The sequence below is a fragment of the Protomyctophum parallelum genome (assembly GCF_964188405.1).
Source record: "Protomyctophum parallelum genome assembly, chromosome: 10".
NCBI lineage: Eukaryota > Metazoa > Chordata > Actinopteri > Myctophiformes > Myctophidae > Protomyctophum > Protomyctophum parallelum.
In genome coordinates, this window is record NC_139704.1 from 22895844 (window position 1) to 22908511 (window position 12668).

At 43.9% G+C, this 12668-nt stretch overlaps 1 protein-coding gene across 1 annotated transcript in view; it reads left to right on the forward strand.

Moving 5' to 3' along the window:
* inpp5a (inositol polyphosphate-5-phosphatase A) overlaps positions 1 to 12668 on the forward strand; it is a 206581-nt gene that overhangs the window by 53978 nt on the left and 139935 nt on the right. Inside the window, 1 exon segment of the mRNA XM_083774951.1 lies at positions 482 to 523. Within this exon segment, the coding sequence (XP_083631077.1) occupies positions 482 to 523 (42 nt within the window).

Consider the following 12668-nt stretch of genomic DNA (forward strand, 5'->3'; position numbering starts at 1 on the left):
CGCACCCTCCCACCCCAGCCATGCCGGTCCATGAACATTCTATGAACGGTCAGCCGGTCCGTGGTAATGGAAAGTTTGGGAACCCCTGCTCTAACATGTTGAACTACTTTCTATGCAAGGCACCCAGAGTGGTATTGATTGAATACTTTAGTTGACATAAAATGCAAACGGCACAAAGTACAGTCAGACATTCTTTGGGCTAAAAAGAAAACGCAATCCTGATAAGACATTTGTAGAATCAACCCCAGATCTTTATGGGTTAACATAATCTCATGTTGTTGGCAACTTCTCCTGACACTATCTCAGTTGTTCGTTCTGATGCATCACAGTCCGTATTATCTAGTGCTCTTAAGTTAAAACAAACAGTGGGTTATTTGCAAATGGTGTTTGCCTACATTAGGCCAGATACGTGTGATATTGGAACAGAATGATGGCTGTAATGACATCATTAACAGATTGTCTCTTTTTCTTCTCCTTCCAGCCTGAAAATCTACAGAAGACATGGCTGAGGGAGTTCTACCAGGTATGTCCTACAAACATCTCTGCAAGGTTCACATTCAGGTTTATTTGTCATACAAAATACAATGTATGAATTCAATTAAATTCTTTGTGCTCTGAGCACTCTGTCTTAAAGACAGCATGGACAACAACAAAGACCAAAACAGTCTGGACCTATATGGCTATGTGGCCAGATGGGATATACACTAGCGTAGACAAAAAACACAAACAACTACAGTACAAAAGAAAAAACAAAGTGCGTAGTAAAGTAAAGTGACTAATTGCATTACAGTGCAAGGTCAGCTGTTCAGCAGCCTGACTGCCTGGGGGGAAAAACTGTTACTGAGACGGGTGGTGCGTGATTTGATGCTCTGGTAGTGTTTTTTGGAAGGGAGTAGTGGTGTCTTTGATGATGATGTGGGCTGTTTCCTTACAGCGAGTGGTGTAGATGTTGTGGAGACTAGGTGGTGCTGTGCCGATGATTTTAGCTGCTGTTTTAACGGTCCTCTGCAGCCTATTGCAATCCTGAGCAGTCATGTTGCTGTACCACACTGTGATACAGCCAGTTAAGTTTTCAATAAAGATTCACAAGGCCCTTGGTACTTACCATACATTTCCAAATAATAGCCCTTACTCAAATAGCCGCCCGCTACCTATTAACATCCCAGGTTCTGAGACCATTTTTGCTTAATAACCACCTCGTCCAACTCCAAATTACCGCCCTCGTCCTTATAAACGCCCATGGGCCATTATTTGCAAGCTTAGTCAGCTTCATTTATATTTTGTTGAATCATAAATAAATCATAAAGAAAATAAATCTACAAGCTCCAATAAGTTGCAGCGCGTTGAGCTTACAGCATGCCACTCACCAACTCAAGGATCATGTTCCTCAGTGGCTCATTAGATTCAAGGCAAGGAAGACGTGACATTTTGGCCGTTAACTTATTGTAACAAGATGGTGTCATTGTCTCCGCCAGGCCTAAGACATGGCCGAGACTATGTTTTGCACCCCATCCGTCCGTCCGCCTGTGAACAGCTAATCGTATGTAATGTAATGTCTGAACAATTTCTCACTATTGTTGTGCGACTACAACCACACAAGTTTCAACATGTAGTGTTCCATAAACATTTCTAAATGCACTACTTCTGTGTCACCTTTTTGTCACAGACTGGCAACCGTGTCAGCAGTTTGCTTTGATGTTCAAATGTTTGAAACCGCTGTCTATGCGGAAACCCTGCCTACAGCGACACTCTGTAGTAGATTTGCTAATGAGCTTGTTTATTGTTGCTTTGGTGGTATAATTATTATATTATGTGCAGTAGATCAGTGGAAAAAGCATGGCTTTAACAATGCGTTCTTCATTTTCACACTGATATTGTGTGTGTGTGTGTGTGTGTGTGTGTGTGTGTGTGTGTGTGTGTGTGTGTGCGTGTGTGTGTGTGTGTGTGTGTGTGTGTGTGGCGGCAGAACCCTTCAGCTCTGTCATATCTTAGGCTTTCATCTACATAGGAACTCCTGACAAACCACAACTCTTTCCACTGGGGGGCGGGGCTGGGGGAAGTGAGGCGACTGCAGCAGTCACACCAATATGGGAGAGAGAGACGTAGAATGACTGCTGAATATGAGATGGAGAGGGATGTTGCTAACAGAACGCAATGAGGTGTCAAGAACACATGAATAAGGAACGACTGGATTGCATAATGCTTACAACTGGATTGCATAATGCTTACAACACTATGGCTTTGGTAGATGCCCTGTGTGTGTGGAAAGAAACTGTCTAGTAGTGTCAAGTTCAAGTAGTAGTATGTCATCAATGTGCTATCTTTTTTCCTCTGTGTTAAGCATGTGCAACAGTTGTATTTTGTTGGACCATATAATGTACGTGACCTTCTTCTGATCAGTGTTTGGATCTATTGTATTGTGGGCTTCCCCAGAGTTAGTGACAAAGTGTTCTTGAGCAAGACTCTGAACCCCTAATTGCTCCTGAGGTGCTGGTTGGTGCCTGGCATGGTTTCCACTGCCATCAGTGTATGAATGTGTGTGTGAATGGGTGAATGCACAACCTATGTAAAGCGCCTTGGATAAAGGTGCTATATAAATGCACCATTTACCGTGTGTGTGGTCACAAGTGCACTGGTATAGGACTGAACTCCACTCCACTTGTCTGCTGACCGGCAGCTGCTCATTGTATAAATGCTATACACACATACTAGATCAGCAGGCACTGACGGTTCATGGCCCTAACACCTCACTACTGACACACACAACCTGCTACACTAGTAGTACACAGAGTGGAATTCAACATCATTGGTTCAATTTTTGTTGGGCAATTATTTATGGCATATTAATATTTAAAAGGATCCCTGGCTAATAAGACAAATATGCCTTAAAACATTATACTTGCCCTCTACAACTAAAATAAAAACACCTTAAAAATATTTATCTCATAAATAAATCTTTCACTCAATAGGAACTGCTCCTGTCGCAAGTTGATATATGACCATAGACCTATGGAATGCATATGCTAATAAAAAACAACCTAAGGTTAATATGAGCATCAAAGCAATGTTTTAAATACTTATTAGCACTTGCCTTCCATATATTCCATAGGGCTGCAGGGACCACACATGGCCATAATGACATCATCAACTTGCGACAGGAGCAGTTCCTATTGAGTGAAAGATTCTCTATTTATGAAATAAATCAAAATATTTAAGTTGTTTTTATTTTTTATTTTTAGTTGTAGACGGCAAGTATAATGTTTTAAGGCATATTTGTCTTATTAGCCAGGGATCCTTTTTTAAGGACTAAACATGTCTAAATTGTTTACACACAACAAGCCACCGGAGGGAGGTGAGAGATTCTATTGCCGCCATTTCTCCTGCCTGTGTCCGACTGTCCGTCTCTGTGTGCTCTGTTGCTGTGGTGCTGCCTGTGTCCGACTGTCTGTCTGTCACTGTGTGCTCTGTTGCTGTGGTGCTGCCTGTGTCCGACTGTCTGTCTGTCACTGTGTGCTCTGTTGCTGTGGTGCTGCCTGTGTCCCGACTGTCTGTCACTGTGTGCTCTGTTGCTGGGTGCTGCCTGTGTCCGACTGTCTGTCTGTCACTGTGTGCTCTGTTGCTGCGTGCTGCCTGTGTCCGACTGTCTGTCACTGTGTGCTCTGTTGCTGGTTGCTGCCTGTGTCCGACTGTCTGTCTGTCACTGTGTGCTCTGTTGCTGGGTGCTGCCTGTGTCCGACTGTCTGTCACTGTGTGCTCTGTTGCTGGGTGCAGCCTGTGTGTGTGTTGGGGTAATTTAGAGGTACAGACCCACGTGTCGCAAAACGATCTATTAACACTTTCAGGGCTTTAAATGGTTTAATCCATGGTTCCACCGCGCGTAATACTCTAAACCCACTATTTGTTTAATGCGTTTAATTCGCCGTTTTAAAATAATTAAAAAGAAACAGCGTATTTGTCCCGGACCTGGTGACGAGGCCGTCGTGTTATGACTGAACCGGAAATCAAGTCATCCTCTGGGCTGCTAGGGCTTCTGGGAAATTGAGCCCAATGCATGTGAACGGGCCGTTTGTTTAGACTACAACATGCTGTGCATGGTGGTTTCGTTTCGCATTGTCATGGCCGCTGGTGCTTCTGATCATAACAAACCAACAGACCATTTTTCGCCTGATTTTCGTGGTTGAAAGCTGCAAATACTTCAGCGTATGCTCTAAAGGTGATGCTCTACATGAACAGTAGCAAACAATCTCTAGAAGAGCCACAACAACTCTCAGCCTATGATATGATTTGACTGGATTTATACCTTGATTATGGATTTGACTAATGACTGGATTTGACTAATGACTGTGGATTTGACTATGGATTTGTTTTGACCTCACACAGACTGCTCAATTAGTATATTAACTTTTACTGGAGACATGGAATTGTTTTTAATGGATGTCAAGTTGTAATTTTGTTTTATTTAAAATAAAATAAAAACATAAATACAATATAATAGCTATTTACAATATATTTACAATAGCTCCTGACAAAACATGACAATAAACAAAGAAAATTGGGCCGGACAAATAATTTGAAAGAATAAAAACTAAACAAAAAAAAACTGTTGTACCCTGCTGTTTTCCTTTCTATTCTTAAATTTTTATCCCACAATTTTGTAACCCAGTTTTTCTTTTCACCCAGTGCCAATTATCTAATGTAATCCTGGGCGCTACACTTCCTCTGCCAACCTGGGGGGGCAGCGGACTGACCTCATGCCTCCTTCTATGCATGAGGAGTCCAAGCTGCTTCTTTTCACCTGACAGGGGGGGAATTTCCCCGGCCGGACGTAGTGCGTGGAAGGGACAAGTTATTCCGACCAGTTCCTTTCCCCTCCATCAGGCGCCCCAGCTGGCCAGGGGGAGGTAGTTTTAGAGACCAGGATTATTGCATGTTTTTGTGAGGGTATCTACCCTAGGGGACACGGGGAGAACATGCAAACTCCACACAGAAAGGCCCTTTCGCCAACCCCCGCCTCGGGGTTTGGGCACTGATGACGCGGAGGAGGGAACACGCCGCCAGTGCCCACAGCGTCCCCAGTGGGAATCGAACCCAGGACCTTCTAGCTGTGAGGCGACAGCACTACCAACTGTGCCACCGTGCTGTTTTCCTTTCTAATTATTTGTTCAGCCCCAAAAACATGTGTTTATTGTCATGATTTGTCAGGAGCCCAGTTGGCTTTGTCCGAGGATTAAAGGTCTTTAACCCATTTTGGGCGGGAACCACTTTTGGTGTTTTAAGCATTGTTACACTTTAGCTATTGAAAAATAGCAGATCTACAAGCTCATAGCGCCGCGCTACGAGTTTGTAGGTCTGCTATTTTAGAAAAATCAAATGTGGTGCAAATCTTTCAATTTATATTATTTCAGAGTGTTTTTAACGCACATCTTTGCTTCCATGGAACAACATATTTTCAGATGGGGGTCGGTGGCCAATTTCATATATTTCTGGGGGCCCTTGACCGAAAATTGTCATTATTTAGAAAACATAATTTAAATTTCGATGTCAGGCCTACAAATGGGTAAAATAAATACTTTCTGAAACGTCTATGGAAAAATGAAAGGGAAATTCTCTTCCAGTGCCCTCAAAGGGGGCAACGCTCTTATTTGGAAAACTACTATACTATATACGGCAGCCTGCTCAGCTCTACCCAAGTGCACTCTGCTGCAGTACTTTACCCCACTGAGCTCTGACCTGCTTTACTACACTCTCATCCCCACTACACTACAACTCTGACCTGCTTTACTACACTCTCATCCCCACTACACTACAACTCTGACCTGCTTTACTACACTCTCATCCCCACTACACTACAACTCTGACCTGCTTTACTACACTCTCATCCCCACTACACTACAACTCTGACCTGCTTTACTACACTCTCATCCCCACTACACTACAACTCTGACCTGCTTTACTACACTCTCATCCCCACTGCACTACAACTCTGACCTGCTTTACTACACTCTCATCCCCACTACACTACAACTCTGACCTGCTTTACTACACTCTCATCCCCACTACACTACAACTCTGACCTGCTTTACTACACTCTCATCCCCACTGCACTACAACTCTGACCTGCTTTACTACACTCTCATCCCCACTACACTACAACTCTGACCTGCTTTACTACACTCTCATCCCCACTACACTACAACTCTGACCTGCTTTACTACACTCTCATCCCCACTGCACTACAACTCTTAACCACATTTTCACGATTTTTCAATCATAGCAGACCTACAAGTTCATAGATCTGCTCATTTTCAATAGCTAAAGTACAACATAATGCTTTAAAACAACAAAAGGGGTTCCCGCCCAAAGTGGGTTAAGGATGTTTAGTCTGTGTCTCTGCAGACAATCTTTTTTACAAAGCTGGCAGTATCCTTATGCACAGTGTTTTGTCATTGCGTAACAGTATATGATCATCACCACAGTTTTTCAGGAGAAATGCCCCTGCAGTCCCCACCCACCCCCACACCTACTTTGGGCTCGAACGGTACCAATTACAGTAAATGGCACCATAGTTGGGGTGGGGTGGGGGAGAGGGGGGGGGGGGGGGGGTGAATATGGAAAGAGGGATGCTTGCTCAGACCACAGGTAAACACATTACGCCTCACACACGGTTGAGTAACAAACAATATTTGCTGTTCTCAGGAAATGCCGCTACCATTGATGCGTGACATACGTGTCCCCAGCTCACCTTCTAATAAACACACACACACCCTGGCCTCATGACCAGCGGCTCCCTGCACTGTTTATATTCAAGGGTATACAAGGACCTACAAGTACACAAACATTTTGCCAAGGGCACATCTATTCACTCTTTAGGCCCTCTCACATAATGATCCCTTAGATTTTTCTCTTTGGTAAATGTTGCGGTTGCCCTGAGAGTGAATCTAGAACGAGTGGTTTGGTTCAGCTGGCTATTTATTTACAACATACTTCTACAGTTCTTGGTCAAACCTGTGTACTCAAAAATATCAGATCTACAAATAGCGGATCTACTGTACAAGCTCGTAGCGCGGCACTCTGCACCGCACTATGAGCTTGTATATCTGCTATTTTTCAATAGCTGAAGTATAACATAATGCTTAAAACACCAAAAGGGGTTCTCGCTCAGAAAGTTTTTCAGAAAACGTAGGTCAGGATTTAGAAGGCGTTGTTTAGAATCTGCCTATCAGTCCTAAACGGGTTAATTCCTTAATCTAATTGACAGTAAAAACTAAGTATTAAATAAATATTGACCACCATTGGAAACGTATGGACACCATTGTGATTCCCCTTTATTTAGACTAGATAGGGAGACTTTCATACAATATACCTGATGTTTAGAAGACATGTAATTATTACCAGAGAGCAGATAATGCATTCCACGTGGTGCAATGGTATCCATTGTAGAAATCCCTTTTCATAGCAGAGACCATGTGTTGCCGCAAACACTGTTGATGATTCATTTTGACATTAACCAAAAATAAAAGGTATGTTTTAAGTACCGGTAATTTATTTGAATTGTAGTCCCATGGTTACCAGATTCATAACAAGTGAGTCTCTGCATTTTTAAGAGGGGTCAAAGGTTTTCCAAACGATTATATTGCACAGCTCCCTGCTCTTAGATAAAACAAGAAGAAAAAGCTTTACAAACTTTAGATTAACTTTAAATCACCCGTCGCTCCTGAACAGGGTTGTTTTTGGCAGCACATTTCTATATTAGTTTTAGTCAGAGAGCAAAAAGTGTAAAATGACTTGTCTTTTACTTATACTGGATCTCTTGTCCATTATAATTATAGTATTAGTCGAGGAAAACAACACACGAGCATGCGTTGGTCCCACATGCGTTGCGCCATGCTTGTGGTTAGGTCTAGGTTAGGGGTTTGGTTTAGGTTGTCGGTCTAATGACAGTCAGACCAATTGTATGTCGGAACTAAAGCCTGTACCCGTTTGGCTGAACCATGTGAATAGGCTACTGTTCAATGTAGCTGACTTAACCCATTTTGGGCGGGAACCCCTTTTGGTGTCATTATGTTATAATTTAGCTATTAGACTTTTGTAGAATCGTCCTCAGGTCTAAATGAGTGAGGTCAAAAATACTTTTTTTTTTTCATGCGGGGTCGAGCCATTGTCCCTTTAAATTGAACGATGGGCTGTCTGGAGGTGTGAAGTCCACTCCCGTGGGGGTGGAGGAAGGGTGGCAGGGGCCATTTTGACAGAAAACGAGGCAGAGATGGTATAAGTATGCCTACGGTACTTTCATATTTAGGAAATGTTTCAGATGAAAAATAAAGAAAAAACGCATGATATGAATCAAATATTTAGGAAACGTCATGGAAGGGGAAGCTTCTGAGAACTTAAGTGTGTGTGTGTGTGTGTGTGTGTGTGTGTGTCCGCCAAGAGACCCTTGGCCGCTGAGCAAATCACTTTGAGACTCTCCTCAACCACAATAACGCCATTGACCCCCACATCCTGGACAACCTCCCAGACCTCCCACCACTCGTGCACCTCAACGCTCCACCACAGTACTCCCAAACCCGCCAAGCCATTAGGAGCCTGAAGAACAATAAAAGTCCAGGCCCCGATGGCATCCCGGCAGAGGTGTTCAAACGTGGAGGGTACCTCCTCAAGCGCCGCCTACACCTCCTGATCTGTAACATCTGGGAACATGAGACCCTCTCACAGGATTTGAAGGATTGCCAACATCGTGGTCATCTATATGACAGAGCGCTCTGTGGGAACAGCCGCGGAATATCTCTCCTCTCCATCGCAGGGAAAGTGCTGGCAAAAATCATGCTCAACCGGCTGGTGGAGCACATCTCAGACAATGTGGCTTCAGGAAAAGCTGATCAGATACAACCGACATGATCTTTGTCCCTAAGGCAGTTACTGGAGAAGAGCAGAAAGCTGCGCAAAGACCTACACACAGCCTTCATTGACCTCAGCAAAGGATTTGACACCATCAATCGAGAAATGCTCTGGAGACAACTCTTCAAACTTGGGGTACCACCCAAGTTCCTTTCTGTCCTGCAGCAACTGCACGACAGGATGAAAGCCAGAGTCCTCACAGGTAAACTTCAGTCCGAGTTTTTCGGGGTAAATGTTGGGGTGAAGCAAGGCTGTGTCCGGGCACCAGTACTATTCAATCTCCTCCTCTCTGCCGTCACTTCTCTCTCCCACCGCACCCTGGGACACGAAGACGGTGTTCAAATACAGTATCACTTGGATGGAAGCCTTTTTAATATCCAACGCCTCCAGGCACACACCAGGACAAAGACCTGCCAAATATTTGAGCTGCAGTATGTTGATGATTGCGCAATTTTAGCACACAGCCCAGAATCCATGCAGCAAGTGGCACCAGCGGCAGCAACAACGCTGAACCCCCCCCCCCCCCCTCCGACCCAAATAAAGCGTCATCGGACACGATGGGGTGTGTGTGTGTGTGTGTGTGTGTGTTTTCATAGCCAGACCATGCTTACTGTATACATGCTATAAAGCAGTGGTTCCAAAACGGTTTCATGTCAAGGACCCCCAAATTGACACTAAGGAGCTCCTTAGTGGGTCAAACTGAACAACCAATATGTCATGAAGCTTGAAGCTACTTGAAGCTACTATGATTCCATGCTTACATATGACATAAAAAAAATGAAAATCAAAAAAATTCCAATAGCAGTCCCTCAGTCAAATCTGGTAACGTATGTGTAGTGAAAGACAGGAGGCAAAGCAGCGAGTGCTAAAGAGAGAGAGAGAGAGGGAGAGTTGTGCCCCTGTGTGAACCAGGCAGATAGGCAGGCCTCCAGGTTCATGCCAGTGCTCCGTGCTGCCTGCCGCTGCACTATGAATGTGACGTCATGGAAACAAGCATCAGACTCTGAACTCGGCGTGGCCGCAGCGATCTACAATCACAGACAGCCAGCCAGCCAGCGCTAGCTCACCCTGGTGCTCTGCAATACACAGTATGTTCACTTTGTCGTCTTATTCACCCTGGTGCTCTGCAATACACAGTATGTTCACTGTGTCGTCTTATTCACCCTGGTGCTCTGCAATACACAGTATGTTCACTGTGTCGTCTTATTCACCCTGGTGCTCTGCAATACACAGTATGTTCACTTTGTCGTCTTATTCACCCTGGTGCTCTGCAATACACAGTATGTTCACTTTGTCGTCTTATTCACCCTGGTGCTCTGCAATACACAGTATGTTCACTGTGTCGTCTTATTCACCCTGGTGCTCTGCAATACACAGTATGTTCACTGTGTCGTCTTATTCCGTCGGTTAGTTTTCTAATCAGCAGGCACTGAACCTGTGAACTCTTAGACTGATGATTTTCTCAGTTGAAATGAGAAAAACTTAAGACGGACCTACTTTTGTTTTATGTGCGAGTCAGTGTGTTATTACATACAGTTGGAGGAATTATGATGTCTTCTACACAGTAAATCCATGCAAACAGCTGTACCAATGCCTGGCTAGACTAGATGCAGACAGTACACAGGCAGTACAATTTCATCTTATTAGATTCATCTATTGATTGATGAAATGTGCCATGTGGTAGGTACGGTACGGAATGGTACGCTACACAGTGGTTCTTAGAATTGTTGCTTTATTATGGACTATTTAAACTGAGGAATTGTCTAGGTGAGGAACTATAATGGACTTAAATACACGTGGATGACTGAGCTGTCGTATCGCACGCGTGTCACTCAGTCAGAAGTACTAAACCAGACCGTGACTCGACGGCAACATCCTGGAAAATGAACCAAAAGTTGTTTGACTGGCTTTACGGTGGCTCTCCCAACTATAGAGGCATGTTGTGCAAGGTTGTCTGCTACTACTTTCTCTCTCTTCTCTCTCTCTCTCTCTCTCTCGTGCACTTGACTTGATCTGTCACATTGATTGTCTTCCATTGAGCGCAGGGTGTAACCGCCTTGTGGAACTGGACATTCCTTCGCATGCAGCTGGATGCGTACTGTGTGTGTGCAAACAGGAGTCTGACCTCAAAACCAAAATTCCATCGGACGGCCAGGTGTCCTGACCCTGTCTTGATGAAATTTCACCTTAACCCGTTTTGACCTGAGAACGATTCTACAAATGCCTTCTAAATTCTGACAGTTTTCTGAAAAACACATGTTTCTTTGCCAGTGGTTCTCAGGCATTTTCATGTCAAGTACCCTCAAAGATTGTCTGTAATTGGCTGCCAACCCCCATCTGAAAATATGTTGTTCCAGTGACCCTCCAGAAGCAAAGATTTTACTTAAAACGAAAGAATATATATTGAAAGATTTGCGCCGCATTTTCACGATTTTTCAAAAATACAAGTGACTTATGAGCTTGTAGATCTGCTATTTTTCAATAGCTAAATTATAACCTACAGTAATGCTTCAAACGCCAAAAGGGGGTTGCCGCCAAGAATGGGTTAAGCAAAGCAGGGCATGAATTTCCCTGCTCCGTGGCTGTGCTGTGTGTACACCGGCCCCGAGTGAGTGACGTGGGGATCATTACGATGTGGCGTGGCAGCATTGTAAAACGACCTGTCCCTCGATTCCCGACCACCCATTTGCATGGGAAAACTTTGTCCAGGCCAGTGATGTGTGCAGGATGGGTGGTGCTGCTGCTGGGTCTCCACATCCTACCTACCTGCCTAATACCGCATCGTTTGTGTAACTTCTGCATACTGTGTGGAGATAGAGTGGCATCAGCGGAGAGATCATTGATTGGCCTGGCCTGTTTTTAAAGAGCCGAGCAGGAATGGCATTATGGTGCCCCCTGTTGGAGCAGTGCCATCACACTACTTACTGCATTTTGCATCTATTTTCAATAGAGTAATACAGTAAAATTATATCCACATTAAAACATTGGGAGAAATGGAGGCATTTAACCTATAATTAATACTAAAGCCAAGAATCACTGTACACATCTAAATAATGCACTTATTGGCTTGTGAAAGTTTGCGTGAAGATTTTTGATTTAAAATACATGAATATATCAAGTAATATCATTATATCACTATCGTGTATTTTAAGGCTTTAAAATGTGTTGCGTAAATTTGTCTTGTTATCATGAAATATAAACTGTTCTACTCTGTTATACAAGTCACTTTGCCTTATACTAAAAACATAAAGATCCTTGCGGTCTTGTTTCCATTGATAAAATAAGAGGGGGCGAGATCGTGTAAACTAAGAAAGGGTCGGGAGAAGTGATGCAGTGGCTCAGGGGTGGAGTGGTTGGTAGAGCGACCGTATGGGAACTGTGAGGCTCCCAGTTCGATCCCGGGGCTCCCACAGAGTTGGTGTCGAAGTGTCCTGTCCTTGAGCAAGACTATGAACCCCTGAATTGCTCCCGATGAGCAGGTTGGTGCCTTGCATGGTTTCCTCCGCCATCGGTGTATGAATGTGGATGGTAATGCACAATCTATGTAAAGCGCTTTACATGTACCATTTATAGGACACTATTGTCAAAATCAGAGTGGGACACAGTATTGAGCTAAACGCAATCAAAAAGTTAAAGAATGCACTTAGACGGGTGTAGATCAATAAAACATGCCACCTCTCTTGTTGGCCTTAGAAATAAATGTATTTTGGAAGTCTGTGGTTAGACCATGCAGGGAAGGGACTGTCTCATTGAATGCTCGGCCCACTGGC